Raw genomic sequence first — 27,838 nt, forward strand, 5'->3', positions numbered from 1 at the left:
AACAAAAAGAAACCAATGAAGAAAATCATCCTCTCAGTATTTAGCTGGGGAGGAGGGAAGGGTTTAGTCTTGAGAAGATTCAAGATCAAACTAGCAGTTAACGTTCTTGCTTGTGTCCCTGTTGGCTTCAAGGACCGTCCGATCCTGATTTCATCCTAATCCAATCCTTTTTTCCCTCATCGTCCAAACTTTGACCGCCAGCAAACCAGGTAATACTACATGAATCACGATGTAACATTACCCATGACAATAATACAAGAGATCGCACTCCATCAATCTCTCTCTCTCTCTCTCTCTCTAAGATCGACACCAAGCTTTCTTCTCGAATTAGATGGCAATCTCTGAAGAGCTATCACTAATTTCTCCTATAATGGACCTACATTGCATTTTCGTTCTAGTCATGTCAAAAAATAGAAACTAGAACACTCATTTCAAGCACGATGCTGTTAAACTTATAATGGCTTGTTCAAGAGCTTGGGCTATAAATCTTCTCACGAAAAGATACGCAAGGTGTGTAAAAGCAAGTGAGCCACATCTAGAAGACCATCCAGTTCAAAAAATGCATAAAACTTGCCCCTGCGACAGTGAATGATTGCGCATATCTTAAAACAATGTACTATTACTTTTACACAGCATACATAACTGTTAACAGAACATGAAGCTTACAAGCGTGTTGCTCAGAAGAATATTATGGACACGCCCATTGAAAAACATCCGATGGCCACCCAAGGACTAAGACGCTCACCTATTCCAAAAATTGCAGAAAAGATCATCAGCCAAAGAGATGCATTGCAGGCGGAAGAAAGAACAAATCATCCATTCCCTCAGATGATTTCCAGGAATAAATATGCAAGCTCAAATGTGAACAGGAATGCTAAAGAACTTCATGCAGGAGTCAAAGAAAGAAATTACACCAAGTTCAACCCATTTCTTCAATTTTACGAGGAAAAGGATCTTGACGTGGAATGCCCGATCACATCAAATGACATCCACGTTCTATTTAAGCACCATATAAATGAGGCAGTTCGCTAAATGGATGTACAAGATATTGATTGATAGCTTAATGTCATTCTTGGACTATATTTTAGCATGAAGCAAAAATCAAGCATCCAGACTAGGTAAAACTTTAGAGGACACTCAAAGGCCCATGACATTAAAATTATGCATGCTGCAGCAGGGATAGGGTTGCATACCTATTCTAGCTGCCTTCCAAAAGAAACCACGAAACCTGAAAGGTATACAGCAAGATCATAAGGAACTAGACTAATAAATGTACTATGTAGCAGATGAAAACTGTGGTAAAGAGTCCATTAGGCAGGGATCACAAAGGCGAGACTAATATGCATAAGCTTACCTACTTTGTGTTGTATTACTGAATTTCCACAAACCTCACCTCAATACATGCCAAAATGTTTATTAATTAAGAGGTTCAGTATTGGTCATTCAAAGAGATTATGGCCACTCATTGTCAACAATGAAATCAATATGCGAACAATTCAAAGAATTTCAACACAATGTATATGTAAGTTGTAACGAGGTTAAAAGGACTATTTAATTTCTATATGGCCAAACAAATACTCTCTTAAGAACTCTTCTCATGCAAATTTCCAAGATTATGCAGTGAGCATTTACTGATTACGGATGCAACCATTCTTCATTCTGACTATTATTTCTTGATTTTCTGTGTTCTATGTACATCAATGCCCCAAACTTAAAGACCGACATCAAACTTGTGTTGTTTTCACGTGTTTGCAATATACGTGGCATTTGCTGACACCACCAGCTCAAAATACTGATATTTGGGGACAAACTTAGAGCAGTCCAATTGGAATAAATCAAGGTTCGCTAGTTAAGGGAAAATTCAGTTCAAGCACCTCAAGCCCAATGATCACTCATGTTTTTTACTTCTCTCACAAAGCTAGCAGGTATAGCGGGAAGATGGTTTTCACAAAAGCCCATATCACAATGATACTTGCAGCTTTCTAGTGAACTACTTCATATAGCAAACGCGGAGGTGAACATTTTCCGCACCTAGGACACTTCTACTCCCACACAAAACTACCAAAAATATACGATAGACAATCACGATCAGCTTAACAGTTGTTGGTGAATGATTCAGAGAACATACCCAGTCCTCTGCTCCAGAATGGCCGGAAAGTGCATCTTCACATAAGTACACGTACATATTACCAGCAGTACTACCGTGAGAAACGAATGGAAATTGAACAGTGCCGACTGGACAAAAGAGCTTCATAAGTACGTTATTACTAATCGTGAAATCACATGAATGTATGCTAATCATTCCACAATTCAGAAGCTCGAGTTAACGTTACCATGTCAATATCACCAGCAGTTTATTTCGCTCTCTCCGTTTTCCTCAATCTGCAAATCACAAGATCTTCATGTGCTCAACACCGATTCACAAGCCCGTAATGTCTACCGCGAGGTAAAATTTCACCGAGAATGTACCCGCAATCTGAATTCAGGGTTAACGGGAAGCGCCCAAGTCGCCGGCGACCTGCGATCTGGATCGGGCGTTCCAAGCGATCGGCGTGAACGAAGACAGAAGGGTGGAAAACCGAACGCCAAACAGCGTCGTCAATCTTGATTATGCTTGTCGCACACGTCGATTTGCACCTAGGACTCTTCTGTTGCCATCAATCGAGAGCTGCGGAGTATAGAGAGCGACAGACGGCAGAGGAGAAGAAAGGGGAGCCCCCCGAAAGCTTGGTACGAGAGCGAGGAAGAAGAATCGTCCTGTGGCTAAGGGCTATGGCCTGGGCTTTTGAACTTGGGCTGCTACAAGACTAGACCTGTCATGGCGAAAACCACTTGATGGGCTAGTTTGAATGCACTGGATTTTGCGAGCCCCATTAACTAAAACGCACTTTGTTCGTTTGAGACGCTACTAGTTTTAGAAGTATTTCAATTTTACTAAGGTTGCATTTGTTTCGTAAAAAATAAATATTTTAAATAATATTATCCTAAAAATGATCGATTATGATTTTTAAAAAAATGAATTAGACGAAGAATATTTTCATCGACCTTGAAAATATCTGTATATGAATTGGTGTTGATAATGAATTACATCGATTAATTATTTCAAGCATTACAGGCAATCATTTTATAAAAATATTTTCCAAATCATTAATTATCCATGAAACAAATGTAACCCAAGAAGAATGGAAAATTTTGTGAGCCCAAATAAGCAATGTCCGACTCGTGGTGATTGACAATGGGTGGTATTCACGATTAGGTCGGGAAAAGTGATAAAAAAGCCCCAAACCTATTACATTGATGCCAATTCAATCTTAAAACTTTTATTGGTGCTAATTTAGTTCTAAAAATTTTACATTTGTGCCAATTTGGTTTGTATTTATGTTAATTGAGTCAATCCAGCCAATTTTATTTGGAAATTCACCGACGTGGACGTCTGTTGTCCTACTGCCGGTTGATATTGATATTTTTTAATATTTTTTTAAATATTTTTTTAATGATTGGGAGAAAAGAAAAAGAAGAAGAAATCAAAATATTTATCAAAAATTTATTGAAAATGTTTGAATAATATTAAAAAATATCTATGTCGGCGCCAACCGTGTCACGTCGGATAACAAACGTCCACATCGGCGAATTTCCGATCAAAATTGGACGGATTGACTTAATTAATACAAATGTAAAAGATTTAAGACTGAATTGGTACAAATACAGAAAATCTATGATTGAATTGGCATAAATATAAAGTGTTTAGAACTAAATTAATACAAATACAATATATTTAAGACTTTTTTTATACTTTTTCCTAATTAGATCGATCACTGTTGTGAGTTCATTGAAACTCACATCATTTTTCCATACAAGGGGACGCAAAATAGCGCCGATGCGGCTTCCACCTTGGCCCAATTTTAGGTCAAACAATAAAAAGTTAAAAAAAAAGGAAAAATCACTAAAAAATTTTATCGTGACACATTTATCTTGAATTTTGTATTGTAACATCAAAAACCTCAAATTATGCCCACATCGACACATTTATTCTAATTTTTGCGACATTAAAAATTCTAAACTTGTATCCATCTGGCACATTAGCCTTCTATCAAGATTCTATTAGATGATTTTCCAATTAGAACGATGTTGTTTTATTTACCTTAAGGCACGCGAGTGCTGTATAAACATTGTTTGCCTTGTAAGGAGATGCATGGATACTTATACAATAGGCTTCAAACGAGCCTGATGGAATTTTAAGTGTGGAGGGAAACTAGATTCCTTTAGAATTAATTTGGAAAATGACATTACTCCGAACTTTGGCCAAATATACAACGAGGTCTTAGAACTTTTAATGCGTTCAACGTAGCCCTTGAATTTTACCCCATCGTGTAATGTAATATTTGAACTTTTAATTTGTTCAATATAACATATTCAATTTAGTTATCGTACTCTATGAAAATGTTCAATATTGTCTGTACATTAATTAAAGTTTAGTGATAAGATTGAATATTTTCAGTTAAAGAACCCCAATGAATAAATTAAAAATCTAGGGACGATATTACATACTAAACTAAATTTTAAGGCATACATTAAACAAATTAAAATCTAGATATCACACTATAAATCGAGTTAAAGTTCATGAATCATTTGTGTTATTTTTTAAATTAATTCTTCAGTGTAGAAGTAATTTTAGAGAAAATACGTGAGCCCACTAGATAATACTCATCCTACAACACTTCGAGTCTCTCTCTATTTGACCAACTTTATCCGAGCCATGGATCAACGGGCATGTGGACATCGATCAGATGGATCCCGAGAAACAGATTCGAAATTGGGCCCAACAGATTTTCAATTTCAGAGGGAAACCGGATTTCCTCCGTTGTTCGAGCATCGCGTCACTGTCTCACAAAACCCTCATGCGATCGAGCTCTTGTCGTCTTGCTGCTTGATCGTAGAAGACGAATGAGCATCGGATTCGATTCTTCCATGGCCAACTTTTTGCAGCCAAAGCTTACCACCAAAAAGGAAAGGTTCCGAATCATTTTTGTTCTCTCGTGCCAACTTCTCAGAGTCAGCTACCGCAACCAGGGCGACACGCATTCAATCAACCACAGGTAGAAAGAAGCTCTCCATCTCCTTCCTTCCCCTCTCGAAAGGTCGGAGTGGTGGGTTTCCTTTCACGAATACCCTTTGATTGAATGCGGACCATCCCAATCGGAACGATGCCGAAACCCGAAAACTTGATTGGTAACGACCCGGCTCAATTTCGAACGATTCGTATGTGCCTGTTTTGGCTCCTGCCGTTTTTGTTTTTGTTTCGGCATGCATTGAGTGTTTGAGCTGGAGAGAGAGAGAGAGATGCCTCGTTTCGGCATTGTTTGTTTTCTTGAACGATCAGAAGATTAGGAATATTTCTCTGCTCAAGACTTGAGGGTTCTCTTTTTTTTTTTTTCGGGGTTTTGGCTTTGGAAGTCATTTGATGCTTTGCTTGATGCATGGGTTGGGCTTATGCTTGCTTGGGATTTGAATCTTCCTTCTACTTTAGTTCATTGAATGGTTCTTTTGTATAACTATCCATAGGTGTTGCTATGGTCTCTAGTTTTTGCTTCCCTTATACACCAGTATTTTTGGTCATCAGCATGGATAGTGAGCATGGTCCGTGTGTGTTGATGTGTTAATTTCTCTGGTTTTTGCAGTAATTTGAGAGATGGCTACCTGGAAAAATGGGAAAATTTATTCATGTACGAAAGTATGGAAAAAACTGATGTTGATCTTTAGCCGATTTATTTTTGCTGTTTTCAAGATTGAAAGATGGGTTTCAAATGTAGATATAAGCTGAAATACATGATGTGCCTCGCATTTTAACTAAAACCAAGATCATAATGAACTTCATTGATGAACTTTGAATAAAGAAGAGCTCTGTTTATTGTGGTATATAAACGGTACCCACTTCATTGGAATCTCTTGAATCTGTGATGTGTTATCTGCTTCATTATGTTGTGACGAGTGTTTGCTCTACAAGTAGTGCAACACAAATCATTATGTTTTTTCTCCTGCTTCCGCCGCTTTGGAACTCTTTTTCAGCGGTTCAGTTGGGGTATGTGAGAAGGACATGCTAGATGAATTAAGATGCTCTCGAAAATTTATGTAAATCTTACCCGTTATACCGATCCCAAAGTTCTTGGTCCACCATGTTGCGCATCTGCAGGACTTTACCTGTACTTGCATACGACTTGTGATATGGGTATCGGCAAGATATGTTAGTTATATTGAGTTTTCATCTACAAAAATAACATTTGAGTTTGGAAAAGATTTGACATGCCATGCATGTGTTTGATTGGGACAGGCATAGCTGGAGATGGTAGCTGTTTGTTTCGTTCTGTGATTCATGGTGCGTACCTAAAAGCTGGGAAGCAATCACCAAGTGAAAGCCTTCAGAAACAACTTGCAGACGAGCTTAGAGCTAAAGTAGGATTGCTTTTTTTCTGATTCCATCAATTTCAGTATGTCTCTGGAAATAAGTTGATTCTCATCTGCTACCTAATAATTCTGGCACGTTATGTGCCTTATAAATAAGGCATCACTTAAACATGGTGCAACTGAGATTGCGCTTTCAGTAGTGCAGCTTTATCTCTTAGCTTCTTGAGTCAGAGTTAATAGCCGAATATCTCCAGAACTTGGCACACATAAATTCGTGGATCGCTGATTTGCTTGTCTTGTTAGTTTGCAATTCTGTCATTCTCTACAGATTATCTTTGTTGTTTCTGTGTAAATTGGATTAGACTTCTTGATAAGTTCTGCCATAAATATCTTAAAGAAAATACTGATAATTTTGACAGGTTGCTGATGAATTTGTTAAGAGGAGAACAGAAATTGAATGGTATGTGGTCAGAGATTTTCCTTTTCCTGGCTTGGCTCTATACTCAGAACTTCTCAAACGGGACAGATCCATGATGATCCCATTTTTTACTTTCCAACCTCTTCAAAAGTCGGTGGTTAATCATGACCCTTGTGCTGTTTAACTAGAATTCTCTTTTGATGGTGATCCAGTATCGTGGGGTCATTTCTTGAGAATTGGGATCTGTTTCTAGGAGCACCTCTGCGCTTAATAAATCATGTTTTATATTTTAAGTATGATCGTCTATCTTTGTACTAATCAAGTACCAGCATAGGTTTCTCGAAGGTGATTTTGACACCTACGTAGCAGAGATGAGACAGCCTCATAAATGGGGAGGAGAGCCTGAATTGCTTATGTGCTCGCACATCCTACAGTGAGTTCCCTTCCCTTAGATTGCATGCTTCGCATGTTTGCTGACTTCTTAAGGTTTGTACTTGGTTTAGAATGTTGAGGAAGTAGTTAGATTTCAGGAATGCAATCGATTGGTCTTGGATGAAGGATTCTCAATTCCAGTGGGTTCATAACTTTCCTACCTGTTATATGATATTTCACTTGTTAGGATGCCCATTACAGTTTTTATGAAGGAAAGATTTTCGGGTAGACTGAAGATCATAGCTGAATATGGCCGAGAGTATGGCACTGGAAACTCCATTAATGTCCTCTACCATAGTTACGGACACTATGATGCGCTGCTGGCTCCAATTGGCAATGTGCAATCCAGGATGTAAGTAATCTACTTTTGAGATTTTCATCTTTCCAAGCAGTCGTTCTACATTTGTATCATATGAGAATAAGACATGTAGATTAGTCTATAGGTGTGGTGTTGGACCAAGCCAATCATAGTTTTAAAATTTAATGGCATTCGCATTTTTTCTGTGTTTGGGTTGTACAAATTCTTGAAATACAATCAATGGTCCCACAAAATCTTGAATTGCGTTGGTCTAGTGGCCTTTAGTCTATGCAATTCAATATTAGCTTGTTTAATGCTTGTGATTTTCTGTATATTCAATAATCACATTGTAGAGATCCAGATAGTTATCCCGTAAATCTTATCTCTGCAGTTATTTCATTTGGAATGTACATCATTTGGAGAGATTTTGCTTGTTAGAAAAAAAGCTTTCAAACCCGAACGAGTTCTTCCACTGATTCCATTGCCAAAGTTCCTCACAAGCATTTTTTTGCTCTGGCTGTTAGGTTGAACAAAAGATGACTGGAGGGATTTGCTAGAGAAAGTCATATTGGAAACCTTGAATGATGTCTCCGTGTCTTGCATCTGCAACTGAAGGATATTTCACATCATCGTTGTCATGTACCTAAGAAACGGATTAGTCCTCCATTCCAATGTCAATTCAAATTTCCATCAGACAGGGGGATCTCCAACTTCATTTCCCCGAGTTCGGATCGAAATAGAAGGTGCTTTTGCACTGATGCTTGAGTACCCGTGGCCTCGTCGATCCGTGAGTGGCTGATTGGAAAAAGAAAAAAAAGCTAGCACAAGAAATTTTTGTCGTATCAGATCAAATCATGTGGAAGTTTTGGTTGCTTGAAGTAGAAAAATTGCATGTATACGAGCCATCATGTATCCCCTTGAGCTCTGTTTGCAAATTGAAAAGAAGAGAATAATTGGAGTAGTAGGAGCAGAGTTCTTTTCCTACCATGTTGCTAGGACAGTGAACTACTACTGGTTGCAAGAAAGAGCCCCCGAGGTTCCGACCAAGGGAAGGGATGGCCATATTGGGCCGTGCCGGCCCGCGAGCCAGGTTCGAGCACGTTAAGCCCGAGTCCTTTTTTTTCATTTAGTTAAATAATTGATCACAAATTAAAAATTCCAAAAAAATCTTTAAAATTCCTTGAGAATTAAATTGTGTTCATACATAAATTGTTGCAGAAAAGAAAGTAGATGAACATATGATACATTTCGCCCGAAAAAAAAAAGAATATGATACATAGAACATTGACGTTTCCATTTTGAAGACTGTCTGTTTTCATATCAAAGATGCTACGTGAGGACATGAGATATAGAATGTTGACATTTACTAATTGAACAAACGGTGAAGTTTGATAGCTGATCAAATATAAAATCACGTTACAAAGTCTGTGCCAGCCTCTGACCAATAATGCATGACTACAAGAAGAAAAGTAAGATGGAAAGAAACAAAGGAGCCACTTCTGCTATTGCTAGGTGAAGAATTTTCATTCTGTTTCCACTCAAAATTTGTAATTGCTCCTTCGGATCCTACTAAATTTCAAGGGGTAGAGCTCGGAGTCTGGATCCTGCTGAATTTCACTTGGAATCTATCAATTTTCTCATGAGGTTGGTAACTTTCGGCTTTGCATATTGTGCTGGATGATCAGTTTCTTGATTTATACCGGTTCATTTCCGTTGGTCGCAGCAGAATATGCCCTTGAAATTAATCATGGTAAGTTTCAAGTAAGTATGATATGATAACGAATATTTCCCGCCTTGGTAGTAAGTTTCGGGTTTTTATACTGAGCTCGATGGCGAGTTCTTACTTCTTAATCCTTGTGAATTTTCTGCAAGTCATAAGAGATTAATGCTTTTAAAGTTCAGAGGTTAATTATTCAATTGTGTTAGTAATTTTGCATGTGTGCATACTATTCAGAGTGAAATTAGTAACTTCTCCAAAAGTCTGGTAATTTTTTCGTTCTGATGGCAACATTTGAAATGTGCGTAGTGAGGTCAGTGGAAACTTCTCAATTGATACTTGTTATTATTCATTAATCTTGACAAGTTATTCGTAAGTTGTGTATTTACTTAGGAAGTGGACATCGATGACTTACAAGAAATCGGTCAGTCGCCGATAAGTTTTTGATTTAGCCGGGTTGCTCTTGTTCTCATTGAAGTTGATCAAAAATTGATTCTTTGGCCAATTGCTAGAACATAACAATGAATGACCAATTATTTTTGCAGTCTAATTGGGAGAACTAGAAAAGGAAAAAAAAAAAAAAGTATGCAATATCGATCTATTGAATACTAATCACGTACTACTATCTCCATTTGAACTCTTATATAGTCATTCAGGCAAATATGGGGAGTGAAGTTTGTTTGGTTCAATTGTTTAGAGAAAAAAGTCATATCGAATTAAGCCAAGAAGTTTGTTATTATGCTGAAGTGGCACTTAGGTGGCCCTCAGAAGCGCTTGCTGGCCAAGGAATTTCTTTTCGTGGGATGTGATCTGATAGAACTAGCTTGGTCTCCAGGAGCTCTATCCAGGAGAGTTTGAAGATTTGTCCCAATGTCACCTATGCTTGTGAGCTACTGCCTCATAGATTGAAGGGCTGTACATCAGATTTTCCTTCTGAACCAGGCAGCATCGCAGTTAAGCTGTGAGATGTCGCAGGCAGGAGTCCTGGGAGATTGATTATGTAAAACAATCTTCCCTCTGCGATGTTCTCAAGACTATGTTTGAGTTCAGTCGCTCCGGCAATCTGCAAATGCCATCATATCTGTATCTGAAGTAGCTTCTCCTTCCAGTACTTGTATCTTATTCTGGTATGGGAGCTGGCAAGGCTGATAGCCGCTACGCAGGCTTTGAAAGTGGTCACTAGGTGATTGTATGGTGGCCGTTGTCCTAATTGCCTGTTAGTGTCCTTAATTTGCAGAATCGAGAGACCAACCATTTTATTTAATGGAGGCTTGAGTTGTCTCAAAAGCTTTTAAGATCCTAAATCTTTTTCTCCATTTATACAATCTTTGCAGCAGCAGTCTGCTACTTTTTGCTATTGAACAGAGTTAAATCACCGTAATATCTAGTGTTCTTGCTGACATAGACACTCTTAAGTAAGTATCGTCTCTGCATGTGTTCTTCAATATCTTCAGTTACTGGTTGAACGCCAAGATAAATGGACTGTGGGAGTCTCTTGCCTTGGCACTGATGAATTCTTCATGTAAAATACAGCATGCGAGCTGTGCAATGATTGATCGTCTTAAATATCAAAATCCTGCGAAGAGAATGTCGAACGGAAGGCATAAAACCAATGTGGTCGATATCGCCCGCATTCCCTGTTTATAGCTTGTGTTTGTTTTCCTTCTCTCAACAGAGTCAGCGAGAAATTTGCCATTGTTGGCGACGGCCAGCATCAAGAGGACTTTAAAAATTGCATCCTTGTGGCTTACTCCATTTAGGCCAATTTGAACGATGGCTAATGACTCTGAACTCTTTCTGTGCTTAGAGCATGTCTTTGCTTGTGTTGTCTTCCTTGCCAAGGACTGGGAACGGTCCATCTGAGCTGATGTTATCCACAGTTGAATGGCTTGGGCATCCAATTGACACCAAATAACATTGATTTATCTTTGATAGTTTAATGAGGTGTTCCACGAGAAAAGGTCTTCTTGAAGTGGTCTTGTGACGATATCTTGCCTGGCGATCATCTATTAGAAGGCTGAATGTAAGGTTGGAACTCACCTGTTATTCTACCTCTACTTCATTTTTGCCCAATTATGCCTGCCCCAATATTATGCCTTCTCCTAATCGTTTCTATCCTAAACCCTTGCAGTAGTAAGGGGCCTTAAAAGGAAAAGTTCGTCGACTCCGAATTTCAAGCTACAAGACCTCTTTATCCTTCATTTCATGTAGAGGATTAACAAATCATAATTGACTTTAAGTGTCCGTTTCTCACAGTACAAAGAAAATGGAGAAAGAACAGAAGTTCCAACTTCGGAGGAGGGTCGGCTAAGCGAGCCAACCCTGGGAATTTCCACAAATTATGTCAGCCATATGTCTTGATAGCCATACAGCACTCACCAGCTAGGGTGAGCGTGGCATATTTAGCCAACCGACCCTTTTTAAGTCTTCTTCAGTCGTCAAGCACGAAATCAAATACCCCCTGCATCACCCTTACACTTGCTCAAGTTCCCGATGTGGGACTCAGCTACAATGGCTTACGTGCGCGTAACTCTAAAAGTCGCGAGACAGTGCCCCTGACCACTAAAGATTTCAATCATCGCAGGAAAACAAATGGGCACTTATACCTATAGGACCAGCGAGCTCTGGAGAAACGACGAAAATTTCGTAAAAGACATAATGGGGCGTCTAAGGAACCCAAAAAACTAGACTAGAGTTGTGGGGTTCCCACCTCAAAGGCAGAAATCCCTCCAAAAATTGGCGTATGCCACCATATGCAGCGAGCACACGGTATTCTTTAGTAAAAGGCGAAAGAATAGTTCGCTCTGTGCTCACTGCGTGGCTGCGTGAGTTTCTACGAAGCTCTACTTCAGCTTTTATAGCTCGGTGACGAGCTCTTAACTTATGCGGAGCCGATGTGGGATACTGACCTCGCTTGGAAGTTGGAACTGCCTCTCGAATTTTGTTACGCTCCCGCAAAACCCACCCTCATGCTCGTCTCCGCCTCACATTCGGAGTAAAAATTTGCATCTCCCAGGGAACTGCTGAGCTAACTTAACCAATTCATCATCATCCGAGTAGCCATAGCTTCGAAGGAAGCTGTCAAAAGGAAGAGGGCACGAGGGATTTGGCCTCGTATCACGGCTTCTTGCCTGACGAATAACAAGCGGAAAAAGGGTCATCGTCACTCATCCTCCATTGGGCTGAAAAGGTGAATTGTCAGGAGGTCGCATATGGACTCGGCGTCATCCATTGCAAATCGCAAGTCCCTCCATTGAAGAAGGAAGTGAAGAGGAATTGTGCAGGCGCGGCCAATGAATTGGGATTACTGGCTCTCTCCGAGTTGAGTCTTGTCTTTGCTGAGACCAAAGTTAGTGCTTTTGAAATGCGAGTGACGACGCCACTGCGAGCAACAATCCAAACCATTAGAGAAAAAAAATGGGCTCCCGTTGGATTCCCATGTGGAAGGCACGAAGCAGACTCGGCAGAGCTCCAGAGATGATGACGCATAAGTAGCCGCCCAAGGAGAGACTAATCGCTGCTGTTGCCACGTGCTGAGCGATAGGTCCTCGCAAACGGTGACTCTCGGTTTCATTTGACGCCATCAATCAATTCATTCCACTCCGAAGGTCGCTACCATCTCTGTCTCTCTGTCAGTCTCGGGTGAGTGGCGAGGACTCGCTTTCTCCTGTCGCTTGCATGAATCGACGCAGTGGGAACGAGCAGTGTCAGTGTTGCGGAAACCTGCGCTGGTTTCTCTCGGTTCCCTCATCAGTATCTGAATCGTCTCTTTGCATCGGCTCACTAGGTTGCACGCTGGGTCAATTCGGGTTTGGTCGTATCATTGACGCTGTTGTTTCTTCTTTTGGTTTGCTTCGATTAGGCTCGGCGTCGCTAGCGTTAACTCTGGAGAAATGAAGCTGAGTCCGAGAGAGGTGGAGAAGCTGAGCCTTCACCACGCTGGTTTCCTCGCGCAGAAGCGCCTCGCTCGCGGACTCCGGCTCAATTATACAGAATCGGTCGCCCTCGTTGCAGCGCAGGTCCGTAGCTTCTTCAGTCCGTTCTCATTACAACATATTTGGCAATTGCTTGTGAAAGGAGATAAAGGGTGAGATGTGATGAAGTGCCATCACTCACTCTTGGAAGTTTGATTACAACTGAGCTGGAACGACTCGCAAAGGCTGAATACAGATGGAAATGATCGATAATGACTTTTCCTGGCCAGAACAAGATTAGTCTTATTGCAGCTTTCTATGCGTGAGTAGGGGTTTTCATAACCGTAATGCAAATGGAACCATTTCTTGTAATCCGGTTCATATAAATCAGGCGAACCTATCAGAAGCTGTAAAGGAACCTGAACTGGTACCCAGTTGAAATGCCGGTCCCGGTCCTTTACTGTTTTCGGAATGCTATAAGGTGCATAGATTAGTAAAAATCGTTGCGGAAGAAGATTAATCTTTCTCTGAATGTGGTCTTCTGCGTAGATTCTGGAGTTTGTTCGAGATGGTGACAAAACTGTTGCAGATTTGATGGACATGGGGAAACGGCTTCTTGGGAGGTATTCTTTTCCTCGTTTGCTAGATGAGACACTTTCATACTTGTGCTTTTTACTCCTTTCTTTTCGATCAACTAAACATTGACTTCGATAAAATTCAGATGCTCCCACCATGTATTACCGGCCTGTGAAAATTCTACGGTTTAATGAGGAACAACCCTTTTTCTTAGGGCTACCTTGCTCTACTTTTGACTGTGTAACTCTCATCAGCTGAGTTTCAGCATTATCTCGTGGTCTCTATATATAGTTATTCATATGTTTCACACTGAAAAGAATCACAAGATGCTTCATATAATGTTTATGCGATGTTATTCTTTTTTATTAGGAGACAAGTTCTTCCGGCTGTTCCACATCTTTTGGAGACCGTGCAGGTGTTAAACTTTACTATATGATGACTATGTTGTCATTTTCTTCTCAGCTCATTAATCAACAGTGAAATATTTGTTTTGAAGATATCTTATAAGATAACCAGTGAGTTTGAGATCGTTTTCTATCTTTCTCCTACTGAGTGCTTGCTAATGCTGACAGGTTGAAGGGACCTTTCCTGATGGGACTAAGCTAATCACTGTTCACGATGTGATTTGTAGAGAAGATGGGAATCTTGACCTTGCCTTGCATGGCTCTTTTCTACCTGGTAAGCATGCATCTGAAAAAGTGGAGTCACTTGTCTTCAGTTGCTGAGGAGCCTTGCTTGATCGATGCAGCTTCTGTAGGATAAGTTCAGTTCACAACCACTGTGATTTTAGTCTTGAATAGAGCAGGAGAAGCACTTTAAGCACTGATATTCTTTCTTGTAATATCGCCTTTCATGCAAGTAGTTTCTTGATAGTTGAATGCCTAGAACTGTTCTGTCTTCTCTGTTTTTTCTCTATTTCTTACACATGTAGCTCGCCAGAACCAATCATTAGCCTTTCAATCTCAAATCCAACTCTATGATTACTTGACCTGTGAAAGGCAACACAGCTCCATTGTAATTTATGCTTCATAGCCCATGGCATTTCAATATGTTGAAAACTCTGGTTAGCTGAAGCGCAGGAAAACAAAAATTCATGTTTTATTGTTCTCTACAACTGAAATCTCACCTTTATCTGGATTAGCAATTTAGCACGTTTTTACAAATGCCAGCGATAAATCCTTCGGCATTGCTTTATTCATAAACCATTACAACACAACAGATAATTAACCAATCCATGCACAAATGGCGTCTTAAGAGTCATTTACGAAAGTAGACTTGTGATAATGTACGTAAATGATCAAACCTTTTCTACAGTACCTCCATTGGAGAAATTTTCTTATATTGAAGAAGACAAAGTTCCTGGAGAAGTCATCTTTGGCAACGGGAATGTAGTAATAAATCGTGGAAGAAAGGCAGTTATTCTCAGTGTGGCCAACACAGGAGACAGGCCAATTCAGGTGATTTTCTATGCTAACTGTTTCCTTTTATCTGTCTATATCACCTTCATACTATGTGTTGGTCAAGAATGTGGCTGTTCCACGAATATTGTTGTCTTTTCACCTGATATGCAACACATGGCCACAAATTTTCTGAACGTGGAATTGATATGTTCCATTGGAAGGATTATTTTTTGCCAGATTAACCAGCAGCTATGATCTTTCAAGGGTTCCTTTAAACTTGCTTTTAAGTCGCATGCAATTAATCTTCTAGCTGTATAAGATCTTCTTGACAACTCAGGAGTGGGCATGTTAAGTAATAGACAATCCACACTTTTATTTTATCTGATCTCTTTGAAGTGGATCCTAAATGAGATTGTTGTCGTTTTTACATCCCCATGGTCTATTGATATTCTATGGCTGTAGACAGCAAATAGTTTTGAAGCTTTTGGGATCATTGGTTCTTTGTTCGTTAGGTCTCGCAGGAGAGCAGTGACAATGACTCTCATGATCACGAAGCTTGTCCCTTGTCCAGTTTTGAGTGGATCTTGGGCATTCATTACCGTAGTAGCATATTACAGCATTCGAGAATTTTCTGTGTTTATAAGATGCTAAATAATCAAAGAGGAAACTGTTTTTTCTTATTTTTTTATTTTTTTATTTTTTATTTAGGTGTTGAACATACTACTCACATGCTTCTTTTCCCAGCAAATATAAGATTCATTTATAAATGTCCTTGTTATAGTATGTATCTTTCTTTGTTTAGTTTATATGCTTTTGCTTTAAATGGACTTATTTATACTATATTTTGGTATATCTTCCCTCTTCTTTATTTCAGGTGGGCAGTCACTATCACTTCATTGAGGCGAATCCATTTCTGGTCTTTGATAGGAAGAAAGCATATGGCATGCGGCTTAATATACCAGCAGGCACTGCTACAAGGTTTGAGGTAGAGTTTTACTTGAAGATTCTTTGAAGGATGAACCAACATGCTCTTAAATATCTTCGCTTCTCTAGATCATATAGTCAAAGGCATGTTGCTTTCCTGGAAGTACCTCATGCCATATCACTATGTCACTCTCAAAAGTATAATACGTGTGATTATTGACTTCTAATGTTTTCGGTAGAATTGTTCACTTATAATTGAACCAGTAATTGAAGAACCAAGAAAAGGACGGTAGGATAAGTGGTATTTTGGAAAAGGCCTGTCGTATATTGGATGTATTCTATGTATGACAAGAATGACCATATTTTTATGAGGCTCAAAATAGTCAATTATGGAAATTACTGTTTATAATTCAACCATACTTGATTCTTTTGTTTAGAGTTCATTCTCTTGTTCGGATTATCCAACATATTCTGCCTACCTTGTTGAATACTTCTGCAGCCAGGAGAAACTAAAAGCGTCATACTTGTTAGCATTGGAGGTAGGAAGGTAATCAGAGGAGGAAATGGCTTCGCTGACGGCCCTGTTGATGATGCCACATGCTCAGCAGCAGTGGAAACTCTGTCCTCCAGAGGAATCAGAAATCCAGAAGAAGTAGGAGCCAGGTTTGGGGAATTCCAGAATAACATCTTTAGAATCATTCCTATATCGAAAGAATCTGCACTGACCAGTTTAACTTAATCATAGTAATAACTAACACAAGGAGCGGTTTGCAGTGCAGGTATTACTGGAGAATCCTTGACTTTCACAAAAGTTATATCTTGTGAGGCATATGCTAACATGTATGGCCCCACAACTGGTGATAAGATACGGTTGGGTGACACTAACTTATATGCTGAAATTGAAAGAGATTGTGCTATCTATGGCGATGAATGTGTATTTGGTGGTGGAAAAGTCATAAGAGATGGAATGGGCCAGACATGTGGATATAAACCGGCTGATTCTCTGGATATTGTTATAACAAATGCTGTGATCATTGACTATACCGGGGTTTTTAAGTCGGATATTGGCATTAAAGATGGTATAATTTTTGCCCTCGGAAAAGCAGGCAACCCTGATACGATGGATGGTGTATCTCCAAATATGGTTGTTGGGGTAAGTCTTACAGTATGGTGCCCACTTGTTTTAATCATATTCCTCCTGTACCCTAATACTTTAGTTGTAAACCGTAGGCAAATACCGAGGTTATAGCTGGAGAAGGGATGATTATAACAGCAGGAGCAATAGACTGCCATGTTCATTTCATATGCCCTCAATTGGCATATGAAGCAATTTCAAGTGGTGAGATTTTGTTTCTTGCAATTCATTCAGCTCATGGTAACTGCAGTTTGTGTTCATATTATACGGAGTATTATACAATGTCACAGATAACAGTTCACTGGACATTGGGTTTTTGGATCTAGATCTATCAAATTATCTCTGTTCATATTGTTTGAAGTGTTATACTATGTATAGGACTTTTATCCTTTCTTTTATGCGGCTTCTTATAACTTCAAACATTTATTAGTTCCAAATCATTGATGAGAATTACAGACTTCCAGCATGATGACATTTTACCTTCGAAGCAAATCCTTTCAGGGACATATGGACTTCCAGCATGTTCATGCCGGATCATAAGGACTTCCTGTTCCGGCATAATCACATAATGGATAAACCTCCACGCTCCAAACATGATTCAATCAATTTGTTATTGTAGACACGTTAAAAAGGCCTAGACGAGAGAAAAGCTTAATTAAAATGGGATTCCATTGAGGTAATTGCATATAACATTTCAAGGAAAAGGTGCTAGTAGTTTTGCTTATCATAGTGCAGTAATGACTCCCATTAGGCACTGGCAGAAAGCAGTATTGATTCAAACAGTCATTTAGAATTGAATACTACCTATTTCATCTTTTCTTTGAGTCCCTCTTTTCTATATAGCTTTATATCTTCTATTTTACTATCCATTTGCCACCATTATCCCCTCTTTTCAACATATTGGTAGGCCCAAATAGTAAATTCCTTTATATCCTCATGTTTATTATTGGGACGAACCATCAAATTGATGTGATAGGTTGGCAAATGGAGATTCACTTGAGCCCCACGGGGTTGCCTTAATTTTAAGGAGCAGACTTGTATTAGTGGATTAGGCAATACGACCATACCACTTATTACAAACAATTTCATGTTGGAGCTTCCTATCCAGGCTTTAGTCGCATCTTACCTGTTTTTTGAGGTTAGTGGGGTATTTATATGGGCTTGATGTCGACCTACCTGTGGTAGGCTCCCAATTATCAGGAATAATATTGAGAGGAAACCATCAGGCACCACCACGTTGCACTCGTCAACTTATTGATCAGCCAAATAGCGCTAACAAATTGGACATGATTCTCTCTCTGACTCTGCATTCATTTGTAGGGATTACAACATTAATTGGAGGTGGGACTGGACCTGCTGATGGTACTCGTGCAACAACATGCACACCAGCACCATCACAAATGAAATTGATGCTGCAGTCAACTGACGATTTGCCCCTAAATTTTGGTTTCACTGGAAAAGTATGGTTAACTTACATGTACCCTGCTCTGTTTATATTGTGGAACGGCAAGTGCAGACTTTCACTCTATTGTGAAACATAAATTAATAGCCAATAGAAAATTCTTATAACTCTCTCTCTCTCTCTGTGCGAGCATGTGTCCTTTGCCCATGTTCCTGGGTGCATAAGTAATTATTCCTTTACTTTCTCAGGGTAACACCTCAAGACCTGAGGCGCTGCATGAAATAATTAAGGCTGGAGCAATGGGGCTGAAGCTGCATGAGGACTGGGGAACTACCCCTGCTACTATAGACAATTCTTTGGCTGTTGGCGATGAGCATGATATCCAGGTCAGTGTAGTTCTGTGTGAAGTCTTCATTATATGTCTGACTTCAATTGCCGTCTTTCTTTACTTGGGATGGGAATGGCAGGTTAATATTCACACTGATACATTAAACGAATCTGGATTTGTGGAACATACTATTGAGGCTTTTAAAGGAAGAACTATCCATACTTATCACAGGTATGAGTTAAGTTTCAACAACCGCTTTAGACTGACATCCATGTGCATGCTATGTGAAGAAGCCTGGCAGACATCTGCTTTTGTTCTTACCACCTTAATGTCAACATGTGGTGCGAGTATGACGTGTCAAAACAAGTCAAGTGTTACATATGTTACCTATCGTGCTTCCTTGTGATGTTGCAAGCACGAAAATTACTTGTGATGGTTTTTTTTTGGTCGAAAAATTACTTGTGATGATTAAAAGCCTCTTTCTTTAGCATTTCATTTAGTTTCATCTCAGCCAGGTGCCTTGCAGGCTATGTTCTATTTGATGGCTTTCAAGTAGTAGTGTTATGTTGCTTATTTGCTCGTTGATTTGAATGCGCGGGAGGTCCAACTGTTTTTGGCAAGTTAAAAGATCTTATGGAATATTTGTAAATGAAAACATATTCTGTGGTTTATTGGGACTAGATTAACCATTCTGCCTTTTCCTTGCGATTGATGCTGAGAAGTAAGCTTACTCTTTTTATTCCGTTCGGTAGTGAAGGTGCTGGGGGTGGTCATGCTCCAGATATCATCAAAGTATGCGGGGTTAAAAACGTTCTGCCTTCATCAACAAACCCTACCCGGCCTTTTACTTCCAATACCATTGACGAACATCTGGATATGTTGGTATGCATGTGCAAAATGGAATTTCCTTTGTGCTGTTGTGCAACCTTTAATTTCCTTTTGATTTGAATGCATGCAGATGGTCTGTCATCACCTTGATAAGGATATTCCAGAAGATTTAGCTTTTGCTGGATCAAGAATAAGGGCAGAAACTATAGCTGCAGAAGATATATTGCATGACATGGGAGCAATCAGCATAATATCTTCTGATTCACAGGCCATGGGTCGTATAGGAGAGGTGCCAGGCTCCTTTTCTTTACTCTCAGTTTATTATCGATTTTATCTGATGGCATAGGATTGCCCACTTTGTTTGCAGACAAATTTTCACTTTCCATCTGCACTTTCCCTTGCAAATTTTCTGATTATCGTCCATTTGTGAATGTTCATTTGCTTGAGAGTGTACATACATGGGCTGTCTAGCTGATTCTTATGAGAACTGGCTGCATGCAGTAGCAACATTAAGCTCATTAACTGCCGACTCTAACTCCTGATTTCTAGGGTCAACCAAAATGTCTGCAACTCGCATGCCGTGTGCTTATCTGCTTAAGTTGCTTTATATTTTGATAAGTACCCCATGAAGGTCTTCTTTGATACAAACACGGTGGTCACTTACTGGCAGATATTTTCTGTGTATGATCCCTGCCTTAGCAATCTATAATGGTTTTGTTAAGTGTATGACCATTCTTATCAGTTTTGAATATTTGAGATAGTCAATGGAATGATGCCTGTCCTCAAAGTTTGTCCAACTTATTAATTGTGCTTCTAACTTTCCTTCTTGTTCATTTTGAAGTATTTTCCTTTTCAAAAAGAAGTTTAGGAATGCACTGAGGTCTCACACTTACATAACCTTTTCCTTCACCAGGTCATTTGCAGAACCTGGCAGACAGCCCATAAGATGAAGTCGCAAAGGGGGTCAATTGACCCTAATGGACTGGAAAGCGACAACCTTCGTATCAGGAGATACATCGCAAAGTACACTATAAATCCAGCCATAGCTAATGGCATTTCTCATTTGGTTGGATCAGTTGAGGTATAATCTTCTCCCGACTTTTACATTTATTTAAAGTCTCGGCCTGCTGTATAAACATGCCACTGCTAGGTCTGTTACTATATTTATTTTACCCTTTGTCCAATTCCGGTATCCAACACTAGCATATGACATAAATGGATAATGTAAAGTGGTCCCTTTATTCCGACCAAAAAAAATGTGGTCCCTTCATTTTTTTCATTTATATAGTACTGAGCTTTCCTCAATTAGAGAAATATTGGTCCTTGTTTCTGTTTTTTTAATTATATAAGGTAATTGTTTATTTTGGTTCCCATTTCATCATGGTTTGTGCAATTGCCTCTAATGTCAGTTGGGGACAAGCTTATATCGACATTTCCATTATTTTTCTGGGCCAGCAATAATAATTTAGAGCTGTCCGCTTCTATCAAATCCTTTAGCTCTATTGCAGGTTGGAAAATTGGCTGATTTGGTTTTATGGAAGCCTTCCTTCTTTGGGGCAAAGCCTGAAATGGTGATTAAAGGTGGCACAATTGCATGGGCAAATATGGGTGATCCAAATGCAAGCATTCCCACTCCCGAGCCGGTATTTATGCGGCCCATGTTTGGAGCTTTTGGCAAGGCTGGAAGTGCAAATTCTATTGCCTTCGTGAGCAAGGCATGGCTCTCTCTCTCTCTCTCTCTCTGTGCGGGTTTCTTCTTTTCCTTTAAGCTATCCGTTTTTAAACAGGCAGCTGCAAATGCTGATGTAAAGGCCCTATATGGACTTGAGAAGAAGGTGGAAGCTGTAAGGAATGTCAGGAAGCTAACTAAATTGGATATGAAGCTGAATGATGCGCTTCCAAGTATCACCGTGGACCCGGAGACTTACACAGTGATCGCCAATGGCGAGGTCCTCACATGTGCTGCAGCCTCTACAGTTCCCCTGTCTCGGAACTACTTCCTTTTTTAGGGACTTACCAGTCTCTCTCCCCGTCTCAAGGAAAAGAAAGAAAAAAACCTGACGCATAGAATCGGTGTCCCACAAGCAATGATGGAATCTTGAATTTGGAAATGGCCCGTTAGCTCACAAGAGTTGGTCTGGTTGGTCTGTTTCATTGACCCACCGTGAGAATTTCCAACTTATGAAAGGGAATCTACGAAACTGGTGTTCTTGAATGCTGAGCAACTTTGTGGAGTGAACCTGTTGAAGAAGAAATCTACTAGGTTCGTTCTTGGCGTGGAAAGTTTGATACTGTGTTGATCGAGATGGTAACTGCTGATCTTTGGATGATATCATCAATTAAGACATTAACTCCAGTTTTTGGAGTTCATTCTGCTTTGTTGGTATTTTGTGCAACTTCTCTACTGGCTCACTCAAACTAAGAAACTGTAATGCACTGGAAACCCCGTTGTCATGTGTTTTACTGGAAAGCAACAAGCAACACACAGCACTCTCCTTTCAAGACACTATGATAGCATTTGGATAGCTTGAGGTCACTTTTGGCCATTTACTTGTATCGGACCCAAAGAGCTCCGGTCCAACAATTTTTGGTCACATGAATAGATGAACGAGGGCCACCGGTTACCCCTACGGCACTGAAGGAAACTAAAACACGGAAAGCTACGCGTCGGTGAGCTTCAAAGTTCATATTTTACTAGCACCTCCCAACGACGCGAGCTTGCTCAGCTCCCTCCTCAAAACTTTACCAGCTGCATTTTTAGGTATGGAATCGATGAACATGACGTGTCGGATTTTCTTGTAGGGGGCGACCTGCACCCAAGTTTGTCCCAGAGTAAACGAAACATGACGAATTTATCATCGGGGACAACCTGAAGTCCGACTCGCCAAACCAATTAGAGAGCAATCAAGAGAAGGTAAAAAGACAGAAAGACGGAGTACCATTTGTGCAACAAACGCCTTAATGCTCGGCTCATCGACAGCGCTTCCCGGTCGCCTCACAATAAAGGCCATGGGTATCTGACCGGCCTCTTCATCGGGATACCTGCCCAAAATCAGTAGTAGATGTCACATATTCTGTACTTAGAGTTTTGGGTTTTTCTGAGAAGAGCAGCTCATGGGCGATGGGGTTGGAGCACATACGGGGCGACGGCGGCATCTACAACATCCGGATGGGATTGAAGAAGATGCTCCAGCTCCCCCGGTGCCACCTGATTGGACAAAAACTGAATTCAATCTAGATAAACCTTGCAAAGCACACTTCTACTGAATCATTTCTTGAATGTAACTGTCTTAACGTGGTCTTTGACATCTTAAAATACTTCAAGACCCAGAATCATGTGAAAAGAACTGTTTTGCCTTACTGGATTGCTTAAGCTCTTCTCATCACAATCCGTCGAGAGTTATTTCGCTCAAAAAGCAACCCGAAAATTGAGAAAAAAATCCAAGTAAACGACATTAAATTACCTGGTAACCTTTGTATTTGATGATCTCCTTTATCCTGTCCACGAAAAAGAGGAAGCCTTGTCCATCAATGTAACAGAGATCGCCGGTTCTCAACCACCCCTCCGTGTCCACAATCGCCCTGGTGGCTTGTTCATCTCCAACATAACCTAATTGAACCGGAGCGTACAAGGTAAGACATAGGAGCTTTTAGTTGGTATTCGTTATTCAAGGGAGTTCCAGTTAAAGTTGGTGGCAATCTGCAGTGCAGTGTTGTTGTTACGTGTTTACCCTTCATAATGGAAGATCCTCTGACCCAAAGTTCGCCGACTTTGCAAGGCGGCAAGAATGCTCCGGTGTCGGGATCGATGATCTTAGCTTCGCAGTCAGGCACGAGCTTTCCGGTCGCGCCGACTACTGCGGATTCCTTCGGACCAACAGTCCCAAAGGCTCGTCCTGTCGATTCGGTTAACCCGTATCCCTTTGCATAAAATTCGTGAATCAGCAACTCGTTACAGATGTTAATCATCTGTCCAATGGCTTCTTCTTTTTTACAGCAAAAGAAAGCATTGAGGACAGAAATCTAAATTGCAAGCAATTATTTGCAAGGTTCTTGGTGATAGTGTTTATGTTCAACTTAGTATGAGAGCAAGAACAATCGACAAGAGTAACTTATATATATATAGAAAGAAGGGAAAGTGAGATAAATAATCCATAAATTTCAATACAATGTGTAATATCATCTCTAAATTATTGACAAGTGTTTAATCAAGTCTTTAAGCTATTTTAAAATATTCAATATCGTCCTTCCGTTGATTCAAATTAACGAAATTTGTTGATGTGACTTTCAATCCATCAAGTTCAAATAAAAAAAAAAAAAGTTACCCCGTCCACTTAAGATTTTCACTTCAAATTGGAAATAATAATCCAAGTCATCAAATAAAGATGGACATGTCAATACCCAATTTTTTTTCCTCTTCTAAAGTAGATGCAAAAAATGATGGACTTGTTGAAAAATCCAACTCAACGCATGAATTTTACATCATCATATAATGTCCGATTTACCATTTAAGCAATCAAAGAAATTCATTAAACATTTATTAATAATTTAAGGATCATATTGAATAAGTTATAAGTGTATGGACGACATTACACATTGTGTCAAAATTTATGGATCGTTTATGTCATTTTTCATAAAACGAACGAAGAGAAAGTCATGAAAAAGGGAGGAAGAAGAGAAAATGTTTAATTGCAATAATAATCTTGGTCTGTTCGTAAGGATAAAGACCAAAAATTTATGAATTATTTAAAAGAATGTCCAATAATTTGCTTTTATGCGATTTTAAATTTTGATATGTAAAATCAATTTTCAATATTTCAAAAGCCTCCATCTTCTTCGCCCTTCTCGCTTTATTTAAGTAAGGGCTTAATACCCATAAAAACTTTAACTTTAGCATTTGTGACAATTATATCCAATTTTTTTTTTATTTCATAAAAAATCTTCAACTTTTACTTTTGTCCTAATTTTACCGACTTAGTACATAAAAAATCCTTAACTTTAACATATGTCCCAATTATATCCGAAACTTTTTTTTATCTCATAAAAAACCTTCAATTTTTACTTTTGTCCAAATTCTACCATCGTTAGCCTTCCGTTCATAATCATCATTAGTTAATCCTACATGATATTTCTACGTCGTTAATGAATTATATTTCAGCAAAACCGACATGAAAAAATCCTCAAACTTTCCTTCTGTTATTTGCTTCTCCAATATATTGCCGGGAGATACAAAATCACATAAGACAACACGTTTCATATTCTTTTTGGCACTCAACGGCCCAAAGAATGGCTAGGCATGGAGAAATTTGGACGAATAATCTAAAATATCGTTGTCCCTAAAACCTACTGTTTCTAAATTTCGAAGATTCATTAATAACTTTAACGAGAAAATTCGAGTCACGTGTAATTAACTAACGGTTATTATGAACGGAAGGGCGACGGTGGTAGAATTGAGATAAAAATAAAAATAAAAATTGAAGATTGTTTTTGAGATAAAAAAAATTTCGGATAATTGAGACATAGGCTAAAATTGAGGTTTTTTAGATATAAATTCGGTAAAATTGAGATAAAAGTAAAATTTGAGTTTTTTTATGAGATAAATTTTTTTCAGATATAATAATCATAAATATTTTTTGGGGATATCTGCCCTTGAGCAAGGGATCAAGGAGCACTGAGCTCTCATGCCATGGGATGCTCACCTGAGCCAACTGCACATTGGGGAAGCGATCCTTAAACCTCGCGACGACCGTCGCCGGAAGTGGAGCGCCGCCGCAAACGACCACCTCGAGCGAGCTGAAATCGTACCCTTCCATCACGCTCCCGCCTTTCACCATCGCAATGACAACCGGCGGGGCCACCGCCGTGTGGCTGACCCTGAACCGCTCGATGGCTCTTCCCATCTCCTCCATCCGAAACCTCCCCATGCACACCAGCGTCTCCCCCATCGCCACCGACCGCACGCAGTAGGTGAACCCAAACGCGTGGAAGTACGGCACCGTGCACAGTGCGACAGCCGTGGAGGCCCTCGCCGCTCTCACCGCGTAGGATCCGGCCACCATCGACGTCAAGTTCCGGTGGGTCAGCGCCACGGCTTTCACTTTCCCCGTTGTCGTCCCCGACGAGTACAAGATCGCCGCCGTGTCCGATTGCGAGACATCAATTTGGTCGGGATCGCCGGCTGGAACCACAACCCTCATCAGGGACTCGACCTCCGGCGAGTCGATTAGAACCGTTCCGAGCGGAGGGGAAGGGACTTTGCTAGCGGTTTTGGACATGGCGAACGCGATCGAAGGTCTCGAGAGCTGGATTAAGTGGAGAATCTCCGGAGCAGTGCTGCTAGGATTGCAGGGAGAGACCGCGACGCCGATGGAGAACAGAGAGAGGTAGAGGACCGGAATATCGAGCGAATTTGGGGAGATGATTAGGGCACAGTCACCTCTGGAGAGGCCGAGGCGGGAGCGGAGGGAGGAGGACAGAGACCTGACTCGGCGGATGAGCTCCGGGTACGCGACGCCGCGGGAAGTGCTGACGTCCACCAGAGCGGTGGCGGTCGCCGGCGGAGGATGGGAGGCGAGGTGGGAGAAGATGTAGTCAGTGACAGAGAGTGGCGCGGACGGCGGAGGAAGCGGAGCAAGAGGTCTGAGGCTGTGGTAAGTCCCGGTTTTTGGGCAGAACCCAGAGTTCGGATCGATGGAAGAAGTGGAGGTAGCGTTCTGGATCGCCATTTGAAGGGGCGGAGTGTGAAGCTGGGCGAATTGCGTTGAACAGAAGAAGGAATTAGATTGAATGATGGGACGTTGTTCCGTCCAAATACAGAGAGGAATGATCTGTTCGTTTATGAATGGAAGTGGAATACGACTGGTTGAAGACGATGGGACCACAGCTGCTCTAAATGAAGTGGTATGAGCCCTCACCGCTTACCTTATTACCTTGCTCTCCTTTATTCGCATTTGCTCCGTGATAGTGACTGAAACGCTGGGATACGTGCTTTCTGCTTGTGAACTGCCGCACCAGACAAGTTTATCCGACATCTTCTGACGGATGATGATATTCTGAAACAGGAATCTTTCTTGGTTAATTCATTTTAATACTGTCGCATGAAGGTGGGCAATGGGTTCCTCTTGGGTGTTTTAGTTAAGATTTTTCCCGGTGGCCCATTGAAACTCGGAAGAATAGACCGGTCTTTCGTTCCTGATTATAAGCAGTAGTGTGCAAGTGCAAGCAAATTGGTCTTTTTGCTTCTGCCCGATTGATCTCGTGCTGAGTTCCCTTGCATTGGCAGAGTTGCCTGGGACTCTTCAAATGATTCCAGTAGTCAGACTTAAACCTGACCTGGAGTCTGGAGCAGAAATTAGAATACTTCAGAGTTTCTGACCTAGAGGAGTTTGGTAGGATTCTTGAGCGAGAGGAACTTATTTGGGACGTGAGATCACGAGAGAAGAAAAGTGACTATTTTAAAAAAGATTCTGTGGGTTGTGGATTGCAAAGGATGAAACTGTTGGGACTTTGGTTTCAAAGTCCCATAAGAGGTTGAATGGTAAATAAAAGATGGAGAGTCCCACATTGGAAAAAGAGTAGATGGGAGATGGGTTTAAATATTGGAAATTCAAATATGAGTTTGAGCTCTAAAGGGCACCCCACTTTTGTGAAAGGGAGAAGACCTACCTAAAGCTAGGTCGACCCACACACGTGCGCTGCCGGGCCGGGCTCATTGACTATAAATAAAGCATTGACCATCGCATTAGAAACTACTGTCATTTTTAGAAGTGGGTACCTTTTTAGATAAGCAGATTTGCGCCTAAAGATTAAACATTTCGTGAACCAATAGTGCATTTGGGCCTGGAACAAGATTGCTTATGCGAAAGTAGATAGCTATGCAACCCAGTCCCCCTCAATGCAGATGCAAACTTGGACGTGAATTTGGAATTTTAAATGATGGGTTTTAGACTTGAAGACATCTTATCATAATCGTCTGAAAAGGACCCAAATAGAGTAGCTGTACCAGATTGAGGATAAAATTGCCAACGTTCATGAGATCTGTTTTTTTCATATGGCAAGTTTGCA

The 27,838-nt window shown here is 40.3% G+C and overlaps 4 protein-coding genes and 2 non-coding genes across 14 annotated transcripts; 2 read left to right on the plus strand and 4 right to left on the minus strand.

Annotated features, from left to right (window-relative positions):
* Positions 1 to 281: 281 nt before the first annotated feature.
* LOC115749363 (urease) lies at positions 282 to 22,152 on the plus strand. Of its 5 annotated transcripts, none has more exons than XM_048279856.1 (18): positions 282 to 296; positions 13,127 to 13,286; positions 13,731 to 13,804; positions 14,127 to 14,172; positions 14,330 to 14,435; positions 15,072 to 15,214; positions 16,032 to 16,142; positions 16,581 to 16,744; positions 16,856 to 17,234; positions 17,312 to 17,420; positions 18,537 to 18,676; positions 18,867 to 19,004; positions 19,086 to 19,177; positions 19,699 to 19,828; positions 19,905 to 20,063; positions 20,688 to 20,855; positions 21,283 to 21,489; positions 21,562 to 22,152. In XM_048279856.1, the coding sequence occupies exons 2-18, from the start codon at positions 13,161 to 13,163 to the stop codon at positions 21,781 to 21,783; spliced, it is 2,514 nt and encodes an 837-aa protein (XP_048135813.1). In that variant the 5' UTR covers positions 282 to 296; positions 13,127 to 13,160; the 3' UTR covers positions 21,784 to 22,152. The 5 variants fall into 5 exon arrangements, with proteins under 5 accessions (XP_048135813.1, XP_030542001.1, XP_030541998.1 ...); XM_030686141.2 differs by lacking the exon at positions 282 to 296 and adding an exon at positions 12,318 to 12,909 and having other exon boundaries at positions 13,130 to 13,286; XM_030686138.2 differs by lacking the exon at positions 282 to 296 and adding an exon at positions 12,936 to 13,009 and having other exon boundaries at positions 13,130 to 13,286.
* On the minus strand, positions 535 to 2,753 carry LOC115749393 (protein kish). Of its 3 annotated transcripts, none has more exons than XM_030686194.2 (5): positions 2,493 to 2,753; positions 2,334 to 2,382; positions 2,129 to 2,235; positions 1,194 to 1,228; positions 535 to 745 (listed from the first exon to the last, which is right to left on the minus strand). In XM_030686194.2, exons 2-5 carry the CDS (start codon positions 2,334 to 2,336, stop codon positions 678 to 680), a joined length of 213 nt encoding a protein of 70 aa, XP_030542054.1. In that variant the 5' UTR covers positions 2,337 to 2,382; positions 2,493 to 2,753; the 3' UTR covers positions 535 to 677. The 3 variants fall into 3 exon arrangements, with proteins under 3 accessions (XP_030542054.1, XP_030542052.1, XP_030542053.1); XM_030686192.2 differs by having other exon boundaries at positions 2,459 to 2,753; XM_030686193.2 differs by having other exon boundaries at positions 2,471 to 2,752.
* LOC115749371 (OVARIAN TUMOR DOMAIN-containing deubiquitinating enzyme 4-like) lies at positions 4,817 to 10,291 on the plus strand. Of its 3 annotated transcripts, none has more exons than XM_048279858.1 (6): positions 4,817 to 5,229; positions 6,329 to 6,450; positions 6,822 to 6,862; positions 7,155 to 7,253; positions 7,440 to 7,604; positions 10,085 to 10,290. In XM_048279858.1, the coding sequence occupies exons 1-6, from the start codon at positions 5,181 to 5,183 to the stop codon at positions 10,230 to 10,232; spliced, it is 624 nt and encodes a 207-aa protein (XP_048135815.1). In that variant the 5' UTR covers positions 4,817 to 5,180; the 3' UTR covers positions 10,233 to 10,290. The 3 variants fall into 3 exon arrangements, with proteins under 3 accessions (XP_048135815.1, XP_030542016.1, XP_048135814.1); XM_030686156.2 differs by lacking the exon at positions 10,085 to 10,290 and adding an exon at positions 8,075 to 8,243 and having other exon boundaries at positions 4,822 to 5,259; XM_048279857.1 differs by lacking the exon at positions 4,817 to 5,229 and adding an exon at positions 5,449 to 5,637 and having other exon boundaries at positions 10,085 to 10,291.
* On the minus strand, positions 11,564 to 11,689 carry LOC115749453. Its single transcript, XR_004016339.1, has one exon. It is a non-coding gene; the product is annotated as a U11 spliceosomal RNA (small nuclear RNA).
* LOC115749451 lies at positions 11,971 to 12,090 on the minus strand. Its single transcript, XR_004016337.1, has one exon. It is a non-coding gene; the product is annotated as a U5 spliceosomal RNA (small nuclear RNA).
* Positions 22,075 to 26,665, minus strand: LOC115749332 (4-coumarate--CoA ligase-like 9). Its single transcript, XM_030686089.2, has 7 exons — positions 26,634 to 26,665; positions 25,474 to 26,600; positions 23,506 to 23,695; positions 23,239 to 23,384; positions 22,915 to 22,982; positions 22,714 to 22,816; positions 22,075 to 22,584 (listed from the first exon to the last, which is right to left on the minus strand). Exons 2-7 carry the CDS (start codon positions 26,497 to 26,499, stop codon positions 22,459 to 22,461), a joined length of 1,659 nt encoding a protein of 552 aa, XP_030541949.1. The 5' UTR covers positions 26,500 to 26,600; positions 26,634 to 26,665; the 3' UTR covers positions 22,075 to 22,458.
* Positions 26,666 to 27,838: the final 1,173 nt, after the last annotated feature.

The sequence above is a fragment of the Rhodamnia argentea genome, chromosome 6 (assembly GCF_020921035.1).
Source record: "Rhodamnia argentea isolate NSW1041297 chromosome 6, ASM2092103v1, whole genome shotgun sequence".
NCBI lineage: Eukaryota > Viridiplantae > Streptophyta > Magnoliopsida > Myrtales > Myrtaceae > Rhodamnia > Rhodamnia argentea.